Genomic DNA, 26961 nt, shown 5'->3' on the forward strand with positions numbered 1-26961 from the left:
GAAAACTTCAAGTGAAGTTAGTGAAAACAAAAATTTCTCAGCTGTTTTAAAAGTTAAAATTTTTCTTCAGTTATTTGCAGTTCTAAATACATTGCTACATGGTCCACCCCCTCGTAATCCACGGAAGCTCCATAATTGTAATTAGTTGGGCAAGGTAATGATGCTTTGCATGTGCGGCATTGGTAGCATGTACGGCAAGAGGGCGTGATAACCAAAGAAACAACCTGAAACAGCTGAAGCAGCTCCGTCTTTGATTGTGTGTGTGTGTGTGTGTGTGAGAGAGAGAGAGAGAGAGAGAGAGAGAGAGAGAGAGAGAGAGAGGATCACATCAGAATCATAAGATTTAACCTATTCAGGCCAATGCCCTGCACACTGGTCTTCAATAACTATTGATTACAATGGTTTGGGCCAAACCATTGTAGTGGAAGGGTTTAACAATGTTGGTCATCTCAGTAGAGAATGGTCATACTTGTCAAAAGTACAAATGTGGGCCTATCCATACAAGGTTTTCATGTTTTATAGATGTATCATGCATTGCCCAGAAATGACCCGAAATCATAAACTTTCCCTTTTTGTCAAGCAATATACCATCATCTCCAGCTTATGGTGTGTATATTTCACAACTCCTTAGATACAGTAGAGCATGCAATTCATATGAAGACTTTCGAGTTAGACACAGCCTATTAGCTCAAAAGTTAGTGAGGCAAGGATTCTCAGAAAGTAGATTAGTGAAATCATTTAAGAAGTTCTACGGTAGATACAGAGATGTTGTATCAAAATATGACCTGTCTGTTTCTCAAATGATGAGTGACAGCATACCAAATTTTGATTCACAAATTAATTTGGTGAATTCACCAAATAACAATGGATTTGTCGCTTTGGGTCAATCTTGACGGGTGCGGCTAGCTAGCAGGGTACGCTTACCCATTCCGGACACCTGGTACCACCACTATTTCGTGGTTCAAGATGACCCCATTGCCTTTGTCATCATCTATATGTTCCTTGGACCTGGTAATTTTCATAGTTACCTTGAATGATAACGATTATTGGACCTGATTTGATGTCTATTTGGATGACTGGGTTGTCTATTAATTACATGAAATAACAAAAACTTTCAGTGACTTGAATGATAATAGATAGAAAATTGCCATCTTGTACATCAATTTATGCTCATTTATCAAAGCGTGATCAATATTATTCAAAGGTGTACAATGTTTTGATTATAATAGGCAGTTACTATGGTTAAATTATGGATTCATCCATAAATTACACTGTGTACAACTTTTGGTATTTGGAAAGTTCAAGTCCATTAACATCAACATCTTCCACCGTTTCTCACACAATACCATTATCCTATGGATATTTTCCAGGTACAATGGCATTGTCTTCTCTGCTGCTCAGATCACCATCTTTCACTGTTTCTCACACAATACCATTATCCCATGGATATTTTCCAGGTGCAATGGCATTGTCTTCTCTGCTGCTCAGATCACATCTTCCAATGTTTCTCACACAATACCATTATCCCATGGATATTTTCATGGTACAATGGCATTGTCTGCTACTCAGATCACCATCTTTCACTGTTTCTCACACAATACCCTTATCCCATGTATATTTTCATGGTACAATGGCATTGTCTTTTCTGCTGCTCAGACCACAAAATTGCATCTTTCTCCTTGCACTTCAGTGCTCTCTGCTGTTTTCATTCCAAGCATGTTTGATGACAGGTAAAAACTTTGTGGATTTCTGAATTGCAACAATGGTCCGGGAAAGCTACGCAGGACTAAATTTTAAAAAGAACAACAAAGTATTAATTTCTTAAAATGTAAGGCACATTTTGAAACACATATTGTATGGTGTGGTGAGGAGACAGAAAAAAATTGGTTGTTTCTCAGATTATGTTGGTGAAGCTACGGAGGCAGATTTTATTTTAGTTTTCTCCAAACCATTAAAATCTCCAACTGGTTACACTATTACTGAGAGTTTAGAGTCTAGATTTTGCAGTCTGTCTACAACGACATAAGCATTACATATACAGGCAATTTTGACAGCATTTCCACATACTCCTAGACAAAAAACAAAAACACTGTAAAGATACAGACAACAGAAATTCTCTAATAATAAACAAATGACAATAATTGCAATGCAGAAGTATGTATTTGCTATGGTTTCAAAAAATTTCCAAACTGGCTAGTAGAAGTAGCACCTTTATTCTTCCTGGCTAAACCAGTATATGGGTACTGATACATAAAGAAAACATTAGTACCTCATGGCAACTTAATATGCTTCATGTTCAAAATAGATGATGTCTCACATTTTCTAAAACCATACAACGTAACAAAACTTTAAATGATGTGTGCCTAATACATAGGCCAGATTTCTGACTGCTAAAATTAATTTGATACAAGTCATCATAGATGACACAGTCCCCACTTGTTAATGGGTACTTTGATTACAAGTCCTCAGAGAGGATAGAGTCCTCTTCATGAATTAGGTCTGTGATGAAAATACTTTGATACAGATGGCGCTCAATGGCCAAGAATGAGTTCCATGGTGATGAAAACATAAAACCAATGTAGGCCACCATCCTAAAGGTCATTAAATGAGTCAACTAGGAATTACTCAACAGGATGTTGCAAAACATTTTTGCATCCTATCATAACACTGAAAGATTATCACTGGTACCATATTTTATAAAGTTTGATGCAGTGCTTATGGACATTCACCTTAAAAACAAAAGTTCATCATGTAAATGCAAATTGCCAATTAATTTAATTTAATGGATCGTATCACAAAACAAATCGACATGCATGCATATGTATGACATAAGTCAATATCCTTGTACCAACTTTGAATAAATCGGTTGAGATATGCCTGAGTTATGGCTCTGTACATGAAAAAATCGTAACAAAATGGCTGCACAGCAGCCATATTGGATCGTATCACATAACAAATTGACGTGCATATCTATGACATTGGTCAATGTCCTTGTACCAACTTTGAGTAAAATCGGTTGAAACATGTCTGAGTTAGGTCTCTGTACATGAAAAAATCGTAATAAAATGGCCGTCTGGTGGCCATATTGGATCGTATCACAAAACAAAGCGACGTGCATATGTATGACATGGGTCAATATCCTTGTACCAACTTTGTATAAAATCAATTGAGATATGCCCGAGTTATGACTTTGTACATTAAAAAATGGTAAAAAAATGGCCGCACGGTGGCCATATTGGATCGTATCACAAAACAAATTGACGTGCATATCTATGACATTGGTCAATATCCTTGTACCAACTTTGAATAAAATCTGTTGAGATATGCCTGAGTAATGGCTTTGTACATGAAAAAATCGTAACAAAATGGCCGCAAAGCAGCCATATTGGATCGTATCTCAAAATAAATTTACATGCATATCTATGACATTGGTCAATGTCCTTGTACCAACTTTGAATAAAATCGGTTGAAACATGTCTGAGTTATGGCTCTGTAGATGAAAAAATCGTAATAAAATGGCCGCCTGGCGGCCATATTGGATCGTATCACAAAACAAATCAACGTGCATATGTATGACATATGAAGTAATCCTTGTACCAAGTTTGAATGAAATCGCTTCCTGCATCTCTGAGATATCTGGGTGAACGGACGCACGCACGCACGCACGGACATGACCAAACCTATAAGTCCCCGCAGACGGTGTCCGTGGAGACAAATAATTATGAGAGCTTCACATACTAAAAAAAAACATTTTGAATTCGGAACTAATTTTACCTGTGTCATGTTTATTAGCACAGTGGTTTGCTTCTGATCAGAACCAACTGTTTCTTCTTTTAAATTTGGCTTTCTTTACTTTGGCAGGAAGGCAGAATTGATAATGTGATTCTTTCAGTTCTTTCACAATCAAGAAAAGAAATCAAGGCTCACTGTTCAATATGAGCTTTGAAGTTTTTGAGTCTGAAGATCTGTCCCTAAGGTGCAATTTCCCTGAATAATGGTCAGTACCTTTATAGCTTGTTCCTTCACTGCAGGCTTTGCTTTGTCCGGTGTAGTGAAAGCCTCCACAATTCAGGCAGGAGAGATGAAGTCTATCACCTTTCCATTTATGACTTTTCCCACATCCTCAATTTTTCCTGTAATGAGAAGGATGAAGCATATGTAAGCTGAAACATTTCGTGTTCTGGATGAAACACACCAGGAAATTATTGCAGCTATGGCTAACATGTGATTTTGATGTCAGAAATAATCAAAATATTAGAATAATTTGTTTCCTTACAGGGGCAAAGTCACATTTTTGTGATATCATAAATATATGAGATACTTGCGTAAAATCACTGTTTACAATATGATATCAGATAACTCAAAATGTAGAAAATAACCAATTTGCTGAAATGCAAAGAGATGATTAAGTTTGAGACCATAAGAGAAAATAATCTATTCCCATCACACCTTGGTTCCCAATGACAAACAAACATTGCCATGATGTAAGTGAAAACTGTTATACTTATCTACATGAATGGCACCACCCATCAAGATCTCAGTATTTATAAAAACTTGGAAGAGGTCAAAACTTTATGGAACAGTGTCTATACAGCCATGCAGGATAAGCAATGTACACTTTTAATGGTGAAGATCCTTAAATGTTTCACTGCATGTTTAATCATGTCTTGCTGCAAGCACTCAGTTGTCAGTGTGCAGTTGTTCAGTGATTCAGTGAGTTTCAAATACACAATGTACACAATGTGGTTTCAGCCATTCACGGATATCGTATGTTTCACTCAGCAATCATACTTAAGAACCAGTCTCAGAGTAGTCTGATTGCAAGATATCCAGAAATGCATTCATAAGATCTGGAATTTGAACATAAAAATAATTGATTTATTGGTGAAATGACAGATGCTCTGTCTGACCAATGGGAAAGGCTCCCTGGGCAAAATTATGATGGGGCAGCATAAATACAACTTGTAGATTACTAGTAATTGCACAAGAACCATATGATGCCATTAAACTTTCACTGCACATTTATAAAATGTTGTTTATTTAAGAAAGAATCTGGTGCAAAGCATGGCTGTATACACATTTATTACTAGATTAGGCTTGCCACTATTGATTCTGCATTAACTCTTTCAGTTGTAAACATTATAATGAATTTGCAGCAAAATCTAAATAAAAAAAACAATACGATGTTTGGAAACTAATCTCTTCTGTTTTAAAAACATGTATGATTTCAAACTCACAGTGCAGTGAAGTACCTATGTTCCAGCAAAGAACAATGTAGCAAACCTAATCTGGTAGCTAACAAATGTATATTAGTTATACATGTATGTGGCTGTATCTTGATGTCAAATTCTTGCCTAAGTAACTGTAAAAGTACTTACTGTCCAGAGTGATGACATCTGCATGTTTGATTTTGTTAGATAATACATGTACACTGAACACTTGGTCAATATCTGTTAGAGAAGAAGATAATCTGAATTAACACCTCAGTATGCAATTTCATTTGGATTGGGTAGAATGTTTATTATGTATAACAAATACTTATAATTTAATGCTAAAACACTGGAAGTTTACTTTTATTGCTTGACCACTTGTAGAATGTGTTACATTATCAATGTAACAAAATTAGCCAATGGTTCGTATGTGTTCATTCTACAATAACCTACATGTAGGTCACTCAACAAATCTCTCCTAAAGGGACATGCAATCATGGGTAGAGGATATGAGTAAATCAAAGAAACGGAGTACTAATTCAACCTTTAAAAAACAACTTATTTTTGAGCCATATTTGAACTGTATTGATAAACCTGTATTTAAAATAGCATTATCAAAATTTAGAATTTCCGCACACACTTTAAAAATCGAGACTGGCAGATGGAATAATATTCCAAGAATTGATCGAATATGTGAAATGTGTAGTTTGAATCTTGTCGAGGATGAGTTCCATTTCTACTTGTCTGCCCAAAGTATAGAGATTTAAGGTGTAAATATATTGCCACATATTATTTTAATCCACCGCTTGTATATAAATTTGCGATACTTCTTTCCACTTGTAATAGTTAGTGCTACTTTGAGAAATTTAAGCAGATACATTTTCTATGCCACACAACTCAGGGAGAATACCCTGCTTTAACCAGGGAAACAATCTGTAACTTTTCCAGTGTTTGTAATGTTGTATAAAATGTTATTTACTAGTGATCCCTACAATATATCGCTAATGTTTGTACTTCATGGCTGGAGGTCAATAGTACTGAAATAAAGAATCTATCTATCATACTAAAGGGACTAGAAGTGAGGATTTTTCTTTATAAATTTTCATTTCAAACCATTGACAAATAAAGTTCAGCCTGTCAACGTGGATTAGAGCACAACAAATGCTACACACTAGCTTGCCCATTTTCTCTGTAGGTGGATGATCTATCAATGGCAGAGGTATGAAGCCACACAAACGTCCAGTGTAGAATATGACTTCACACATACCGACAATGGATCCAGCGCCAGACAAACCTGATGCCAAGTGGTTAGTTAATGCTGTTGACTCCCTGAGCACCCGTCCCGAGCTGTGTTTAGGTGGTTTTCGCGATGCTGGCATCACTGACCGTTTGCGAGATTTGCGCGATTGCGAGTAGGACGATGGACTTTTAGAAAACAAATTGACGTAGTGCAATACTACCGGACGAATTCAAATTTACCTGCAGTATTTTCAACCAATTTCTTTTCCTTGCAAGTATTAATGTAAACTTCAAACTTTTACTTAACCTGATATTTTTCAAATGATTCATTTTTTCATAGAATATTCTGTAATTTCAGCGATAAGAATGTACAACTGCGCTCTCAATTTACATTTACAATAAATACAAGTACATATACAGAGACAGTAGTTGTGGCAGTTTTATTTCGTTACGTTGTGAGAACGTCTGTGCGTGTGTGTGTAGTCTCGATGATGTAGTCAATGTCGATAAAAAGATAAAGAATGAAAGACAGTAATACTAGTTCTAGTACTCTGGTAATTGAAGTTCTAAAACGAAAAGGGTAACATAATTCACCAATAACCTTACGATGATGTAAAACTAATGCATGAAAGAAAGAGGCATGATTTCTCTGTAAGAACGTGTTATAAAATACAATGTTGCGTCCCATCTCGTAACGTGTGTGTGCTTGCGTGTGTTACAAACAGTACGTACACAATACGGAAGTGCTCAGTATTGTCGCATGTGGCAATTCATCTGCGCAGTTTTAATTTCGCGCTTGTTACCGAGCGCGAAATTGCGCGAAAATAAAACTGCGCGGATAATTTCCCGGTTCACAGTATGTTGTGCAAACACTTACTGAATATGTAATTCCCTATGTTTTTGTTGAGAAATACAGTGTTGAATTTAATATCTAGTATCAGTATATCTTGTCTGATATATTTCTGGTTAGCCTAAATTCGCCTTTTCTCACCATCATAGTGCGATCGGTTTTTACAGCTCTCCAGTATTGTAAGTTATTTCTTCGTTCATACTGCTTTCCAGACACCAGTTTGCTGTCAATATCTCGTTTTGCCTTCACTTTTTATTACATGTTTGAATCCCGCTTTTGATTTTACATATTTTTTAAACTTGTTTCATTGATTTTACATTTCCTATGATACGCGCTAAGCCCAGCTTTACTTTTACATCTCTTGTACGCAATATCTCTCTTTTCATTTTACTGTGTTGTATCGTTGTTGGTTTTGTATTTTTAATCCTTTTTATCCGCTCATGTTATTATTTTAGACCCTGAAGAAGACCACCTGTGTGTGGTCGAAATGTTGGTTTTTTAATAAAGGCCTAACCGTAGACTACCGGACTTGTCTCCTTTACCAAACTCTAAAAGGAAAAAAAATTATTTTGCCTAATTGTCTGCATCCGGGCAAAAATGTCCAAGGGACCGCAATTACCTTTGGCCAAAAAAAATATAAATAAAAATAAAAATTTTTGCTCGCCGCTCCTGAACCTTTGTCTAAAAAATCCGATGAACAAGAATTTTTCTTCTCTTGCCTTATAGTGTATCAAATAAAGTAAACTGTTGTAACACTTATTCACTGGTGGCTACCAGTTTGTTGTCATTCAAATGTTGAATTCATAGTAATTGATGATCTTATACCACCATATCAAATGCTGAATTTACTGTTAAAAAAAGTTACTCAGTAACTGATTAACTTTATTGTTAAAATAAAAATAAAGGTGTGCCACCTCATGCAGTGTATTGTATTATGTATTCAATTTTCATGAGATTAACTGCCTATTGCCATATATGACCCCACTTTCTGAGTGTATATGACCTGATAGACCCCACTAATCTAAAACCTTGGCGAAATACTGCATATGTATCTGTGAATCTCAGAGTAGCCGGACCAACAGTTATGAAGATAATTCTTTTTGATGAAAAATGCCAAAAACTGTCTTTAAATACAAAATTACAGATTTCATCATGATTTGAACAAATAATAACAATGTTTTCCCTTGGTCATTTGTACCTAATATCAAGACTAAATGTATCTTAACAGCAGTTTTTGTAGAAGTTGAAAATTTGATAAAAGATGACACTGGATAAATCAACTAGTTAGATATACTCCACATTCTCTATCACTCGGGATTATTGGATCCAATGATGCCATTTGACTTTGTACCTTTAGGTCAATTAATGGTCAAAAATGCCTGGAAAACATTTATTGACTTCAAGTCATCATTGGTGACACAGTTTTCCACTGAACCAGAAGTCTAATATATGTCCTGCTGATTATGACAAGGTTTTTAAAGAGATTTTTTAAAGTGTTTACCAAAAGATGGCTTTCTAGTATCTTGTGCACTGTATAACCACCTTTCTTCCACTTAGGAAATTGAAGTCTATATCATGCCTCATCACCTTCTGCATGCTGTTGGTTGTGTCCGGCATTTTCATTGAAGTGCAATATGGCCAGCAGTGTCCTGGGAGTCACAAAATTATAATGTAGGCAGTAATGAAACAACAACTCTAATAGTGTTTTATCTCTATATATCAACAACCAGACATTGTAAATGTCACAGTCCCCACAAGATCATGAAAAAAACATTTTTAATAATGCAATGATTAGAACTCCAAAATGAAGAATTTGATCATATCACAATAGTTGACCTACCAGAAAAACAATGAGCTCATGATAAGTACATGATATGATGCCATGCCTTTTTGTTTAAGTAAGAAATAATTCTGTCAAGGCACGCTGCTTAACAGCTTTTGACATAGAATATTTAAAACAAAAAGGCTTTACCAGTAGGCTATATCAAATTTATTGTGAAATAAACTAAATGCACATGTATGGCTTGGTAACCTGTCCTTGTGTCAAGCTTTATACTTGGATTCTGTCAAGGTATGGCTATGTAATAGCACAGGACAGAGATCAATCGAGACAAAATGGTAACTACACAGCCATCTTTCACTAGATTGCAGTTAAGTTTGAAATAAGTCTATCAAGAAATGTGTGTAGTGGCACAGAACATGGAACAATTTAAACCAAACGGCTGCCATTTGGCCCCCTTGAATTAGATCAGCAAACAAAATGAATTGCAAATGTAAGCCAAGGTCTTGTCCTTATGCACAGTTTGAACGCATTCTGTTCGGGCAAATCTGAAAATTGTTTAGATGGGTGCACATGCAGTCAAACACAAACAAGTATGTAAGTACCCAAACTATAAGTCCCAATTAGGTATTTTGTCAGGCAAGAACTACAAATACTATTACCGTACTCGTCCGAGTATAAGCCCCCGGTTCGGCAACACTAGACAGCGGTAAAACTAGGGGAGGGGCTTCTGTGCTCTCCCTGGCCTTTCGAAATTGTTAGTAAATTTACGAATTTGGTTCAAAAAATATTAGTAAGCACAAATTATGTTATTCTGAACCACCAACTTTCAACAAGCACTTCTGGTACTCAATAGATGATTTAAGGGGATAGAAATGATGAATGATTTCATTAAAGACAAAAGAAATGAAAAATCCCTTTTAGTTTTTTGACAATGAAAACTCATATTTTGATATGCATTTTCAAAAGATTTATTGAATAACACAGTACATCATGGGTCATGAATGCTTGTAACATTGAAATTTCTTCCTTGTCTCAATAAAGTGTGTAATTTTGGTCAACGGCCAATGAATGTTATTCAATTACTCTATCTTTATTACACAACATAACATGTTCAAGTATATTGTGACACAAATCATAACTCCCTTTGTGTGTGTAGTCAGTGGTTGATGATTATATATATATTAATTTATGAAGCGGTCATTAATATTATCAAATATTATCAGTGTTTGCACAAGTTTTAGATGCTAGAAAATCTGTCCCTTGTTTTTCATATTTGGAAAGCTCTTACTTTCAAAGTATGCATGTCATCCCATAGGTACTAGGTGGTGCCTCTATAGCTGCAGTCATTATGCCATGTTCATCTCTAAAATTCTTTTTAAACAACCACTGATCAGAACATTTGGCAGTCTGTGGTTTCGCACAAATTTTGTCTCATCTCAATCAAATTTAAGTACGCAAACTGAGACTGGTGATCCTGCTAATGTTTTCTTAGAGACAGTTATACTTTTAAAACGCTGCAGATGATCGTCATTTATTTTTTTGTCTGGATAAACTTTTTGGTCATGGGACTGTGCACAGCATTTTCTCTGGATCATAGAAAACTATCAGTATTCATAACATTTGCTGAGACAGTTTCTTGTAAAATATTTTGAAGGAAACCTATTAAAATGGCAAGCTGACTGAAAAATTCAATTTGCAGATCGTCAAATGACAAATCTATGACATCTAAGATTTCCGGCTCGCTTCCACCTCCATGCACAGAAAAACACTGTGCAGTACATGTTCCACCATGCGCGGCCCGGACTGCAGTTCTGCTGTACTGTAGTTCGACTGTCTTTCAGGCTGACTGTTCTTGATCTCTTCTAGCTCGGCGGTTTCATTGTTTCGTATTTTTTTCATATCAGTTGCCGTTTTTATGCCCAACTTTCTTTCCCAACTGGATACTATCAATCCAAAGTATTTGTAACTGCCCGCTTCCCTGGATCCGCTTCAACAGTCCACTCGGAAAGTTGACAGCATGTGACTGTTTGGGTGTCTCGAAACTACCGTAATGGGGTGGTATAGTCTGGTTCCCTGACCCATTTCCCCGGTAGAGGGCGTGGGGAAATATAGGGTCAGGTACCGGGTAGCCATCTTGAACAGAATTTTGTTCAAGATGGCGGAGGTTAGTCACCTGACAGAACATGCTACAACAAATATGGCTGCGCTATGAAAACGCCGGTCAAAATTCGACTGGATCAGAATTATGTTCGAACACTGGTATCCGAACCAAAAACATTGGCACACGAGACGGGAAACATAAACTGAAAGGATTAATCGAGAAGTACGGGAAATAGAGATGATTGAAGGCTGGCTGTGATATCGCAGCAGTACTTGTTGCGTGTATCGAACGCGCTAGGGTCATTGAGGTCATCGCCGACTGTGGCGTGACCTCAATGACCCGAGCACGTTCGATACACGCCACAAGTACTGCTGCGATATCACAGCTAATTGAAAGCAAACTTTGTTGGAACTGTGAACGAGGATTGATTTCGATGGATAGAATGGAGTCCGAATTTCGTGAAAAATGCCAGGCATCATGTCGACGTTCTAAAAGAGGTTTAAGAGGTGTGCTAAATCACAGTGGCTAAATCATGGAGGTAGAAAGTCTTTCTTTCTACCTCCACGGCTTTGTGGTACAAACAAGAAGTTGGTGTCAAGTGAGCCTGAAAGTGCGAAACCCAAGAAAGATGAGAAAAAGTTACAAGTGTTACTTTCATCCAATCACAGCTTGTTTTATTTTAACCCAATAGCGTCCATGTTTACATTAGCCGGTACCTGACCCTATATTTCCCCACGCCCTCTACCGGGGAAATGGGTCAGGGAACCAGACTAGGGGTGGTAATGCATGACACACCACTATGAGATTACAAGACCCGGGGATCTTGAAACCTTTTCGCGCATGCTCATGTTATTACAGGTCAAAGTCCAAAGCCAGCTATCACCATGTGTGAGTGTCGATGCGCTGATGATAGGGGCAGCGTAGGTTTTGAAAGACGAGATATGACAGTATTTCCCCGGAATTCACAATCTTGACCGAAAATCAGGCTTCAAAAATAACAAAATCGTTCGTAAATGGCCGATCGGGCATTTATTTTTTTTCGTAAATTTTCATTTTTGTTCGTAATTTACGAAAGTTACGAGCGACAGCGAGAGCACAGGGCTTATACTCGAGCAACCCCATATTATCTGGCATGGACGCTTAATTTATGCTAATTTTATGCACGATTTTTTTCAACACCACTCGATCTTTCTTTCGCTTTCAAAATCGACTTACACATCCAAAGAAATTGATTGTACTATCTCTGACTGCAGAAGTGACATTTTGGTGAAATTTCAGCGTCAAAAAAAACCCAAAACTTGAAACAAAGACGTCATGTATAGTGCTGATCAACAGTACTGTGAACAGGCATGCATTGCCTACACAGAAAGGCAACTCAATATTCCAGTATCAAACTGTCTACATCTTATGAAAACAACAACATAGCAGTAAAAATTGTAATAGCCACCAGGAAACGTCTTCACAAATGAAAGGATAATTGCTTCAAACAAAAGAAACTGCATGTTTCAAGCATGAAAACATCGTGGCCGTGAATGAAAATAAACAATGGCGGACGTGAGTGAGACTATTCTATTTAGGCGACGGGGGTGAGCAGGGTCAAAGAATCAAGATAGTACTGGAAAAACGTGTCATTTTCCTTACGATATTGTCAAGGGAACTCCAGTTTCCCATTGTTTTAACATCTTTTAATAGTTTCTTTATTATCTAAAAGTAATTTTACAAAGTTAAATGACCAAATATACTCTCCTAACCTTTCTGTATTTGAGTTATAGGGTAGGGGCTTATACACGGATGTAATGCATTTTCTAAAATCCTCTAAAATCAGTAGGGGGGCTTATACATGAGCAGGGGCTTATACTCGGACGAGTACGGTACACACAGTAATAACTATAAGGTCACCATGAATATAGCGAAATGAGTAGCAAAGTTACCAGACATTTAGTAAGAGTACCGTAAAAGTGATTTGGCTGTTTATTTGACTGCAGGTTCAAAGGCACTTTGAAAACACTTCTAAACATCAGGTGATCCTTTACATGAGCCTATTCTTGGCATTAACATTACCACCCTGTAATCAGATAGAGTGGTCATTAAATCAGTTGGCAGAAACCTAGTACTTAGCTTCACACTGTGTTTAAAACCAGTCAAGTACAGGTCAAATTACTTGCAATCTTGCTACATCAATGTTTGTTTTACTAGTTATTTCACCATATTGATGGCCTAACTTACAGACAGGGTGTAGGACTCTGTCTGTAACATATTTAAACAATTTGGGGACTGCAATTCAACCTTGTTTGTTTGAATACTACTGGTACTGGGAGTCACATTAATATCCTATTGTCCAGTTATATTTCTGGTCATACCTGCATGACTGTCCATGATATGAGAAGCAATACATTTTCGGTGCAAACTGATTTAGCAAACTGTGGAAAGCCTCTAGGGAAGATGTTTGCTCCTGTCCTGACATTTGTCTGATATCTCGCAACAGTGCAGTGGATGTAAGAAGGCGTTCCAGTTTAACCATTGTCACAGAACCTGCATTGTGGATAAATTTAATTAATAGGACAGTTAAATTGCTAACAGTTATTCTGTAATTAAATTTATACCTGCACATAGACATCATATTCATTGTTAATTTACAAACATGACTTGCAGCGCCATCACTTCTCATAATGCTCCTTAAAGTTTAGTTTTGTTTTGAAATTCTGTAACTTGTTTGAAGTTGCAGATAAATTTGGTACTGTTATTCAAGATTTTATTAAACAAATTAAAGCATAATACTGAAGGATTCAAATTGCTACGTAGTGGTTGCCGTGGCAAATTTGTAAATAGCACAAAAACAAGTTTTTTTGGATGTGATTAAAAGTTAAAGTAAGATGATGTTGGGCGAAAAGAGAGCAACTTTTCCCTTTTAAACTATGGAATTTACATACCACATATCCCATACTTACATGGCTGCAGCCATTGTTTTCTAGCTTCTCAGCCTTGCAAGCATCCATGGAGACATGATGGAAAGAGTGCATCGTTGTGGGTATGAACATTAACCATGTGATTGAGAACAGAGACCCATTTCGCCACGACAGTTGCTGGTTCTCCTGGAGGGGTAGACACTGCACACCAATACAAATGATTTATGACACTAGGTATCCACGGGTGTAACTCTCGACATTCTCTCTCATTGGCAATTGCAAGCAATTTCTTCTTTAGTCCTTTAATAAAAAAACCCCATTTTATTCCATAAGTGGAGCAAGTGAAAGTACAGAGTGCAACACAAACACAAGTATACACATGTAAATACCAGGGTATGGTGAATGCTCACAATCTCATCAGGGGCTTTTGTTTTTCTTATTACATATGTTCTATCACTCGTTTTGAAATGTAAATCCAAATAAACAAAGAAACAACTTTTGCAGAGTGATAGAACTTGTTTTGATACTTGTGATGACGTTTAGAAATATCACAACGTCATTGAATTGTGATAGGCTACCGTTTGTAAGCCCAGTTTTTAATGTCTTTGATGTCATTACTGTTTTACACATGACAGATCAAAGGACACTTAGTTTGCGGACTGACCATGTCAGCTATCTAAACGTTATCTGCCACGGTCAATGTGCAAAACAAGTACTCGGCAGTACCATTACGGCAGCTCAGTACCTTAACTCATTAGCGGTGCAGCTGTAGCTGCAAGCAGAACTGCAATGGGACTTCAGACGCTTGTGGTGACAAGGTTATCACGGAAAAGTATGTATACAAAGTATTTCAAGTACCTTTAGCGATGTGCCAAACAGCAGAGAGGTGTTCGACATTGGGCATGTTCTCTCGCAGCCACTTTCGGATCTGGACATGCCTGTCTGTCACAATCGTGCCAATGGTGAAGCCTTCTCCCTCCAAATCTGCCAGAGATCTTATCAGCCCTTCCTTTTCCATTCTAACTGCTGCACCAACCTCATTGCTCTGTTTCAAATAAAAATTCACAATGTGTTTCTGAAGGTTGGTGACAAAATTTACATAAAGATGATTTAATGCATCAGATTAAGCAAGTTATTTGGGTCAGTGTATTTGTTATTCATTGGTTGGTTTACAGACTTTATACATGCAGAGAGTGATGCATGGGAAGATTAGGTAAATTGTTTGAGAACTACACCAACATGTCTGTTGTTTCACAGGATTACTGCATGTGTATACCCAAGAGGTAGCCCTGGGTTCCATATGCGGGGAGTTCTAAGCCGCATTTGTATATTGTGACGCTTCTATGGCCTCTCACACCGCTACCATGGTGCCACCCATAGAAAAAACAGCAAGCGCGCTGCAATATGCTGTGCTCACTTTCCATACACAGAAAACTACCTGAAATTATGTCGTTATAGTAATGTATACATTTTAGAGTAAAAGTAGGTAATTATTATGTATTTTTTATTTTCAAGCACTAGTACGTCATTTCAGGTGCTCTTCCGAATTCTGTACGTGAGCACAGCATAATACGGCGTGTTTGCCATTTTTTCTACAGGTGGCACCATGGCAGCAATGTGAGAGGCCATAGAAGTGTCACAGTATCCAAACATGGCCTTGAACTCCCCCCCCCCCCCGCCCATCTATGAAACCTAGGGCAACCAAAGAGGGCACATTGGTTGGTTCAATGAAATGGATTTACCGGTACATGCAAATCCCTTTTGCATAATTTACACAGTGTACCATTTTTGAAGAAAACTCTGATATCAACCTGGCCTTTGAATAAATATCAAGTATACAGTTGCTTTATGAGGAGGGGCAAATCTTATAGGCGATTGAGACACACTCATGTGTATTTTAGATGGTGGATGCTTACAAAGAAATGCACTCAATATCTACCTCTGACTTTGTTGTCAACTGATATTGAGTCCAATGCCTTGATAGGCATTAAGTATCTCACACATTTGAAAACTTACCTGAACCAGTTGCATGTTGATGATTGCATTGACAGTGTACGAACCAAACTTTGCAGAATGACCTGGGCTCTCAGATCGGCCATCACCACCAAGCACCAGGTCTCGTTGATCGGCCTGAAGAGATGCCAGGAGCCATGTCCTTTGATCAGCCCATACATTCCTAATTGAAGGCAGCAACAACTGGGACTGGTGTATGAAGAATGTTCTGGTTGTTATAGCAGCAACCCTCATGTGAGAAAAAAACCGCAAAACTTTGCTGACCAGAGCACCAGAAGTCAATATAGCTGACGACAGCAAAATATTGCCAGCTGGTGTATTGCAGATATATGGCTGGCTGTTCCACCCTGTCTTGTGTTGGCAAGCTGTACACATCAACACCAGCAATAGCATTGTCCCCTTCAATGTCTGTGATTGTCTCATATGTTAGCCTCACCACACCTTGGACAGTGGATCAGCCTGATCAATGAAAGCAACACAACCAGAAAATGATATACTTCTGGTCACCATGTACAGACGGCGTACTGTCATCTGTTAACACACTGGAAACACTGGAAACAGTGCTGTTGGACTCACTGTCAGATGGGATGAAGTCATCATCATGACTTCGGTGATCAGCTGCATTTAATGGACTGGCAGGCTCATCACATCTGCACCATGACTGTTGTGCATCACAGGCTGTGTCAACAGATGAACCTACATGTACACTCTCTACAACGACTGGTACTGGCATTGCATCTGTCTGGACCCCAATTTCAGATGTTTTTACATTCTACGTAGTTTGAGTGCCTGTTGAACAGAAGTAAAAATGTTAAAACCGAGATTAAAATCAATATTTACCTGCACATTCAAATTTGTGACCCATGATCATACAAGCATGTCAGCGAGAAATGAGTGATGTGACAGCAGCTCTGGGAAAACTGCAGACATCTATTAATAATACCAACAAAGACGTCGCATTTGTTAAAAAGAACATTATGAAAATACAGGAGACCCAGAATACTATTCTTGACATCTTGAAGGCCACTGTCAATGAAAATATACAGAAGAAAAGAGACAATGTTGATGTCTCAACTCAAACAATAAAACTGAATTGTGGTGAAGAGAAAAGACACTTGCAAAATATGGAGCTTGAGATCCGAACTCCATCAGATGACACAGATGATAGAGTTACTGCTAATATTCCAGTCAGTAATTACTATGACATCTTAAATGATTCTGAGAACCCTTCTGGCTCCAGTGAACACTCAGATAGTTCATCATCATTGTCCACAGAGCAGAGTGTAATGAAAGACATATCCACACCATCCTCAGCTGTAAACAGAGGAAGTACAAACACAACACAGTACACATCAATTGGGCCAGCCCATTCAGACTCTTTGGCTTATTCCAGAAAAGGGAGCTTCAACACGGTAATTATAGGTGATTCGACCATTAAATACATTGACCCACAGAAATTTTCAACAATCAGAAAGACGTTTGTGAAAACACTTCATGGAAAAGGAATAGATGACGCCCATGCTTTCATCAAGGCTGCCAAACTAAAAGACCCACAAAACATTGTGCTGCACATTGGATCAAATAACATTGCAAACGGGACACCACATGACATGTGCCAAAAGAAGTATAAAGATCTAATCGACACAACTAGAGCAACCTATCCAAAAAGTAAAGTGTTTATATCAAGCATTTTACCGAGGTTAGGCAATGATACCTTCAATCACGCCAGCAGTGAATTTAATGACACTCTCCATTTCATGAGTGACAATTCACAAAACCTACACTTCATACAAAACAATTTCCTAGACAGAGTGAATAATATTAGATTGGAGTTGTTTGAAGATGAAGTACATCCAAATTACAAAGGCACTGCTTTCCTGGTGGCAAACATGAAGAGAAGCATCTACAAAGTTATTCTGACACAGATGGGTAACAATCAGCCAAATCCAAGGATTGGAGAAGAGCACATTCCAAAGAAATACACTAATCGAGGGAGAGAGTATAACACTAATGGCTCCTGGAATTACAAATACAATGCAAACAACAATCACAACAGCAACAGCAATAACGATAAAGGAAAGCACCTCGTGAGGGAGTTTTTGACGAACATATTGAATTTTATCAACAATTGAATACATCATTGACATCCGTCCTTTAGATATGTGAGGACCTTGAATCAGGTATCTTTATGTCACAATACTTAACTTCACTGTCACTACTTTTGAACTCTTGACATGGTGTGTTCCTCAATAGCGAGAAGTACACTGAAATTTACTACATGGAATATTTATGGAAATTTAGAACAGAAAGTTAGAGATAGCAGTTTTTTAAGTAGTTTAGAAAGGTTTGATTTTTTAAGTCTAGTAGAGACAAAAACAAGAGTTGACTCAAATATTAATATTTCAAAATATAGTTATTTTCACTCGGCTAGAACCAAACAACATAGAAAGGCACGCTCACCCTCTGGAGGAGTTGCATTTTATTTTAGAGATATTTTTACTGCTGGTATTACGCAGATGGAAAGTAGTTCTGAAGATTTTATTTGGGTTCGTTTAGATAGTAAATTTTTTAACTTAGTTGATGATATCTTTATTTGTATCCTATATTTTAGTCCACAAGGGTCAAGTATTTTTAGCTGGAAAGAGTCAAACCAGTTTCAGCTGTTGGAAAAAGATATTGCAAAATTTTCAAAAAAGGGGGCAATTATTCTCACTGGAGATTTCAATGCACGTACTAAGAATATACAGGAGGTTGCAATTTATGAACAAGACGACTATCATTTATCAAATGCAGACATCGCATTCAAAAAACGAAATTCACAGGATATTTCAATGAAAAATTATTATGGTGACCAACTTTTAGATCTGTGCATGGCCACCGATATGGTAATTCTTAATGGGAGATGTATTGGAGACAGTATTGGAAAATTCACCTGTCACCAAAGGCATGGCAGCAGTACTGTGGACTATAGTATCGTCAGTACTAACTTATTTAGCAAAATTCTATTTTTTAAGGTTCACCCACTTAACATTTCTATATCAGATCATTGCCAAACTGAATTTCAGTTACAAACTAACGCCTACTTAAATAATGTAGATACTAATATAAAATTAATCAAGATAGACGTAGCAATGATTTTACTTTTGTATGGGATAGCGACTCTAGGTATTACTTTTATGAAGCATTACATAATCCACACATTGCATCACTCATTAATAATTTTAACAAAACAAATTTTGATGCCACAATACAGTCAGTTAATACAGCTTGTGCAATGTTATCAAACATATTCCTACAAACAGCAGGAGCTAGTCTCCATAAACGCATTATAAGGAAAAAAAAGGAACAAAAGGGCAAGAAGTTAAGCACCTCTAGGAAACCAAAGTGGTATACCAATGATCTTGGTAATTTAAAAAATGATGTTTACAAATTATCAACTAAGTTGAGCAGAGACCCATATAATACTGAATTACGGAGCTCGTGCTACAATTTAAAGAAACAATATAAACGTCTAGTTAAAACAAAGAGAAGAGAATTTAAAAGTCAGATTTTAAACAAATTAGACAGCTTGGGGAAATCAAACCCAAATAAGTACTGGGAGCTGATTAATGAGTTGAAATCAGATTCACAAAATAATAGCAGTGAACACACACCAATTGAAAAAGAAAGGTGGTACAGTCATTTTAAGGCACTTAATACAAAGGTAGATTTGCCATTAATAGATGAGAATGTCATGATAGATCAACAGAGGCTGGGAACACAGATCTCAGCTTTGGACAAACCCATTTCTGAATTAGAAATTCAAAAAGCCATCAGTACTTTAAAGAACAGGAAAGCCCCAGGTATGGATAAAATAACAAATGAAATGATAAAAGCAAGTAGACATGTATTAATTAAACAAATCAAAACTCTTTTCAACATAATCTTAGCTAGCGGTCACTTTCCTGATGCATGGAACACAGGCATTATTGTACCGATATATAAAAAAGGAGACAAAAATGACCCGAGAAATTACAGAGGGATAACATTGCTAAGTACAATTAGTAAACTTTTTACTTCAGTTCTAAAACAAAGACTAATTACTCATATTAAAAATGAAAACCTTATAATTAGGGAACAAATTGGCTTTATGCCAGAGTTTAGTACATGTGATCATATATTTGTTTTAAAACAATTACTTACAAAGTATCTGAGTAAGGGGAAATATATCTTTGGCTGTTTCATAGACTTTCAGAAAGCCTTTGATTCAATTTGGCATGTGGGGCTTCTACACAAATTAATAAAGTATGGTATCACAGGGAAATTTTATAACATCATTAAGTCAATTTATTTAAATTCGAAGGGTTGCATTAGGGTGAAAGAGGGACTCACTGAACAGTTTCCCATGGAGAGAGGAATAAGGCAAGGTGACGGCTTAAGCCCACTGCTTTTTAACCTATACATTAATGACATAAAAGATTCGCTTAATTGTGTCACCAATGACCCACCAACTTTATTACGGAGTACTTTATCATGTCTTACTTTATGCCGATGACTTACTTCTACTATCTGAGACACCTACGGGGCTACAGAATGCTATAAATTCAATAGGGCATTATTGTGAAAAATGGCATTTAGGCATAAACATTCTCAAATCAAAAATCATGGTTTTCAACAAATCGGGGAAATTTTCAACAAATTTAAATTTACTATACATGGTAATGAGTTGGAAAATGTGTCAACATATACTTACCTTGGCATAAAGTTAAATATTACAGGAAAACTAAACAGAGCACAAATTGATTTGAAAAACAGAGCTATGAAGGCATGTTTTAAATTGAGACAGTTACTCTTTGCAGAGTCAAATATTCCAATTAAGGTCCATTTACAAATGTTTGATGCCATGATAAAACCTATTCTGATATACTGTACAGAAGTATGGACTGCAGACATATGCACAAATGCAAAAACCATACTCACAAACTTAACAAACACAATTGAAAGTTGCACATTAAATTTTGCAAGCACATACTTAAAGTGAATAACAAAGCATCCAACATAGCATGTTTAATGGAACTGGGTAGATATCCTCTAATTGTTTCAAGCATAACACAAATGGTCAAATATTGGTTAAAATAAGTAAGAAAGCAGATACAACACTGACTCGTGAGGCTTATGATCTGGGTTGTCAACTGGACAATGCACATACAGATAATTGGGTGTCAGGAATTAAACAATCGTTGCTGCTCGTAAATATTGGAGATGCCATGAATGTAAAGATAGAAAATGACAAACAGTTTAAAACTAATTTTAATGTAAAAGTTAAACAGCTATTTGAAAAATGTGCATTTGAATTGATTCATGATGATACCAGACAAGGGCACCATAAAAATAAACTTCGCACATACAGAGAGTTGAAAAAAGATTTCTCTCTCGAAAGCTACCTTCATATTATAAAAAACCCAGATCACAGGTCAGCCCTGTGCAAGTTACGCATTAGTGCACACATACTACACATAGAAACAGGTAGATATAGAAACCTTGATGTCATAGACAGAGCATGCCCAATTTGCCAAAACAAACAAGTAGAAGATGAGATACATTTTCTTTTTCATTGCAAAGGATACACAAACATTAGGCATGATTTTTTCAGTAAACTAAACATTTGTAAAAACGCATTCAGAGGCACACAAGACCTTGTAAGCATCTTTTCAAGGACAGATAAAGCATCACTATGTGAATTGGGAAAATACATACATACATGTTTTAAACTCAGACAAGACAAAATGAAAAAGACAAAGTAAACTATTTTTTATGAACCTTTAATATGTTGACCTCATGTATAGATATTTATATTTATATATATATTATATATACTCTTTCATTGTTGTTTTTGCAAAACCTTTATTGTACTTTATGATCAAGATCCCAACTGGGATACGATTTCAATAAAGGCTTACTTTACTTTACAAGGATAAAATTTACAATATTTTTGTAAAGTTGACTTTCATGTTTTTGACCTAAACTACAATTTCTCATGAATGGATTTTTAAAATAACGTCTACATTTGTGTATTTGTGTGTTTTTTTAGTCTGACTATTGTGTCTGTATTGATTTGGAATTAGTCTCAGTAATTTCCCAGTAAAGATTAATATATATAGTATTGTATTTTATTGTAATATGTGGTATTTCAACTATCAACTGGAAATAGGCACGCATCAAAACCATCGGGCAGTCAAAATGGCGCACAAACTGCGCACACAGTGTCACAAATAGCTTACCCTTGTCCCGGCCAGTTTCTCCACAGCTGTCGATTTTCTCCGTTTGGGATCTCGACTTACGGATTCCGCACCAGGCCGAATAAAAACACTGGGTACGGCATTCGGCTTTAGTACCCTCCTATGCTGCACCTTGAATCCCAGTTTAGCTTTCAGGTCTGGCACAGATTTGAAGGAAGAAACATCAAAATGATCACTGCACACAACCGATCTGTGGGTGGGTGTCCACTTGTCCCTCATGCGCTAAACTTGCTTTTCCCACATGTCACATAATCCCGGGTCCTTTGGAAACTTGAACAGTGACACACCATCACTATAGCGCTTGGAGCATCCTGCTGCAACGCAATAATTTGGCATGGCTATTAAACTATCCTTGTCTGTGGCTCAACTTTGGGCTCGGCTTCGCGTACGTCACTTCCGTATTTGCGAGATCGTCCAAAGAGCACTTCCGGTCTTTTGGCGGGCTCTTTCAAATCACCGTGATTGGGTTAAAAAGTGCTTATTTTATGGTTAACGATATGGTTATCAGCAATAATGAATTTATTTCACGTATTCTTTATACTTAAGGCTGCTAATGCAATGAAGATGGGTTGGTCAGGTCATAGGCCCTTTAACATGAACCTGGTGAACTGAGTGAGGCATGTCAGTCATTGAACTTCAAGACATTAAGAGTTTAACAGAATTAAATGACCATACTTACATATTAACTCTGTTGTGTTCTGCCAATAATTGGTCTATTTGTTGTCTCAACTCAGGATCAAGAGTCTTTTCTTTCTCTTCTTTCATGGCAACACACACATCACATTTGGTTAATCTGTTCTCCTTTAAACAATTAAATTAAAGACACATTTAGCCATAACTACACTTGTAACTTGAGTATGCAAAGGATGAAATATGATATGTAATCATGTAAACATTCTTTATGAATACAAGTACCACATGTAACAGTTCCCTATTAATATTTGAAAATGTATCAATCCTCCAAAGTCAAAATCATTATACAAACAATGGTAACCTATGGCAAATTATATTTTCACCCTGTATATCATTTATTTGCAAATAGAATAATTTTCAAAAAATCCCATGTCCAAAGAAATTATAACTCTTGACTTGCAACAGCTGTAACTCTCTGACTTGTAAAAAATAAAGTACATTGCCATCATCAGTAAATGGTCAAATAGTGGACTTACTGCTGGTAAATGAACATGACTGCAATATTCCTTCCAAAGACGGTAGACCTGCGATCTGCAGACCAACTTGAATGGAGAGCCTTGTACTGCAGCTTTGGAATGCTCCTCCTTAGCAAAGTCATCATAAACCATGCCCATGGTGTTAAGTAGGATGGTAAGTGTATCTGACATGTATCAGGCATCACATATAAATGTAACCAAGCAAAGAGTTGTTAACGATTCGACAGTAAGCCGTCCACAACGACCAGAGGAAAAAAGACTGATCTTTCCCTTTTTGTATGCTTTCATCACAGTTCTGCAGACTGTAAAAGATATTCCATGAACAAGTAACCACGTTTGCTTGCATACAGGGAGCCCACGAACATAGAAGCGAGTTGATAAATCAGGAATAGATGGCGTGTTTGAGATAATGTAGTCCAAAATATACTGCTTTTTAGTGCTTTAAGTGCCCAGTAGTTCATACAAGAACTGGGTCACTATAATCTCTTCCAATCCAATACATCCTTGTAGGAAATTACTTCCAGAACTACAGCCATTCTTCAGAACTGAGTAAGGAAAATTAGGAAAAATTTTTTGTCAGAATTATTTTCAGGATAGTTCATTGATTAAGCTGGAAATCTGTTTGAATCGTTATGATTTATAACATTTAAATGCATCTAACAGACAACTTCAATATTTTGTATTTAAGTGAGGGATGGCTTCCAGGTTGACACAACTATTTGCTAATCAAGAACTGCTCATAAAGCTTGCCAGATTCAAACACAATATGTATTACTTTAACAATGTGTAGACAATATGATAGCTAGCGAGTACAGTAACTAATATATAACAGGTAGTGCATATTTATTATTATTATACATCTACCATCGAGAACAATAGAATTTAGCGTGCGCTAAAAAGCCGTACGGAACTCGCGTCCGTTCCGTACGGCACGGTTTCAAGGCGCCCCATTCCCTGCGGCTGTATCTGCGCGTTCTCTGTAGAACGGTTTCAAGGGACCCCTTGGACGAGTGCCAGAACAAGTCTCGCGCGCGCTCTGTACGTCAGTGTGTACTGCACACACTCCAAAACTTGCAGAAGCGCGTCCGAGGCAGCGTTCCACACTGGCGCGAAAAAATCGGAAGAAAAATTGTTGACATTGCACGAAAACGGTCACTACTCCGACATTTTGATGCCCCGATCAGGAATGTAAGATGTATAATAATAAGGTTATTACGAAAATACCACAAAGGATGCACTCGGACATTGGCGCCTCGCATCGCCCTCCGCTTCGCGTCGGGCGATACGCTGCGCCAATGTCCTCGTGCATCCTTTGCGGTATTTTCGTAATAACCTCATAGTCCATACAAGTGGTTGGATGTTGTATGTTAAAAATATGTTGTGAACTGCAAACACTTGCCAATTTTCTCTGTAGTTGGTTTCTTGTTGGCAGTGTGAAGCCATACAAGTGTCCAACATAGAACAATGATGATTTAAATTCCACATACCCACACTGGATCCAGAACATAAATAAGTTAGCCTTTGTGAGATTAACCAAGATGAACACTTACAGAAAGTATTGTTGGACCTTCGTGTAATGAGATTGTGCTCATAAAAAACAATTTTCACAAACTGTTTATCCTGACATACATCATAAAAGTCAAGCCTTGACTAGACAGTTTCCCTTCTATTATAAAAAGGATCTAGAAATTTCTGTGACCTATTTGCAGAGTAGGTAAATATTTTACAATTACCTGATGTCATTGAAACACTGGATACTTCACGAGAATCATCAAGAATTTCCACCTTTGTGCAAGTACTGCTCTGTTGTGTCAAATCAATGGTTGATCTCTCAGATTGTTTAGCACTAAGATAGCTTTCAAAATCATCCCACTGGTGTAAATTTATACCATCTGAAATCAAACAGAAACATTCTATGTGGTCACAATAAGGGAAAAAACCTAAAGGACATACACTGAAAGCACGTCGGTGCACTGTGGTTTGTTACTTTGCAACAAATCACTAGTTTAAAAAATTAAAAAAGAATTCCCACCATGTACAACCTGTATACATAATTTCTGTATATATAAAGTCTTAAAGATGAGAAGGAAGAAAAGCAAAGGATATGTAGAGAATGGATCTTCACTTAAGTGTCCCATGTTTTCTGCAGGACGAGCATAATTTATTCTAATTTGTACAAATATTATATTGAGCAAGGCTTAGGCCACAAAAACAATTATAGTGTTTCTCATCCCAGGTGTCTAAAAAATGATGCAGTGACATGTTTGAGGTTTTAGCCCCCAATGCTTAGAACTGCACCCTGGCTAAAACACTGCTATTTACAGTTCCAAACCACACACTTCACGTTTGTTTCACATCCACGTGTGCATTGATCTTGCACTAACCCTTTACATGATAGTTGGCATGATGATTACCTGTGCCAACAAACATTGGGACGGGCACCTAAAGCTACTGGGTGATTATGGCTTTGCTATAATCATTGTTAACGTCTGGAGGGACACGGGGAGAAGGGTTTAGACCTTGCTAAGTATGGGTCACCATGCACCACTACTTCTACTGCTTGCTGGATGCACTGGAGACGTAACCTTATCTACCAACCGCCTTCAAATTTACCGTTATCTAAACAACTTGCGTCACCCTTGCCACATCATTATCCACGCGCATATCAGTATGATCAAAGCCACAGATCGTCCATTTCAACTTCTGCCACGCTCAAGTTCACACCACAAAATTCACCATGCCAAAACCGAAGAAAAGCAGGGGCCGCGCACAGGCGGCCACCCGTACATCGGCGAGGGCGAAGAGACGCCCAGCGCACCTCGGCAAATACCTAGTACCCCAGTCAGTACCGACGGAAACCACACCAATCAACCCTGCCAGCGGCGTGCCGACAACCGCCACAGCGGCAGCCGATCCAGGTATGTCAGACCATATGTCGCCAACTAATAGAAACCGGCATCGCAAGCGCCATTGATTCAATCCGACGGGAACTACGGCAGCCAACTACCAACACTACAGCACCGGCGCCTTTCCGACGCCCAACTGCAAGTCCAGCCAACTGATACAGTCGTTGGTGCACTATCACCTGCTTCACTCATCGCCGCCGGGCCGATGACGCTCGCCGCTCCGTCCAGCTCGGTGCTTACTCAAGCCCACCCAAGTAATCATCTCGCTAATCGTAATGGATATCAACTCGCCATTACAGCTGCCCCACCCGACTCGACCACCAGTGGTGGCGCTGCGCACATCACCCTACCGATGGCGGCGCACCTCATAACAACAACCTGGACAATATGGCTGCACCCTACGCTCAACCCGCCCAGCCAGCCGGTCACAATGCACCGCCATGGCGCCCACCACCTAGCGCCGGGCCAACGGGCAAATCCTCTGCAGCAATACCCCCAGCCAACAT

General features: G+C 37.8%; 2 protein-coding genes across 3 annotated transcripts in view; both read right to left on the reverse strand.

The window, feature by feature from the left end:
• The window catches only part of LOC139114825 (uncharacterized), a 514135-nt gene that overhangs the window by 325384 nt on the left and 161790 nt on the right, over positions 1 to 26961 (reverse strand). The window lies entirely within an intron of this gene.
• LOC139114826 (uncharacterized) lies at positions 552 to 26569 on the reverse strand. 2 transcript variants are annotated; one of them, XM_070676771.1, is made up of 12 exons: positions 25283 to 26569; positions 23550 to 24094; positions 23060 to 23181; positions 22363 to 22691; positions 16106 to 16891; positions 14948 to 15134; positions 14132 to 14389; positions 13544 to 13715; positions 8801 to 8948; positions 5379 to 5450; positions 4006 to 4133; positions 552 to 1786 (listed from the first exon to the last, which is right to left on the reverse strand). In XM_070676771.1, the coding sequence occupies exons 5-7, from the start codon at positions 16523 to 16525 to the stop codon at positions 14160 to 14162; spliced, it is 837 nt and encodes a 278-aa protein (XP_070532872.1). In that variant the 5' UTR covers positions 16526 to 16891; positions 22363 to 22691; positions 23060 to 23181; positions 23550 to 24094; positions 25283 to 26569; the 3' UTR covers positions 552 to 1786; positions 4006 to 4133; positions 5379 to 5450; positions 8801 to 8948; positions 13544 to 13715; positions 14132 to 14159. The 2 variants fall into 2 exon arrangements, with proteins under 2 accessions (XP_070532872.1, XP_070532871.1); XM_070676770.1 differs by having other exon boundaries at positions 22363 to 22694.

This window comes from Ptychodera flava, chromosome 16 (genome assembly GCF_041260155.1).
Source record: "Ptychodera flava strain L36383 chromosome 16, AS_Pfla_20210202, whole genome shotgun sequence".
In the NCBI taxonomy this organism is placed as follows: domain Eukaryota; kingdom Metazoa; phylum Hemichordata; class Enteropneusta; family Ptychoderidae; genus Ptychodera; species Ptychodera flava.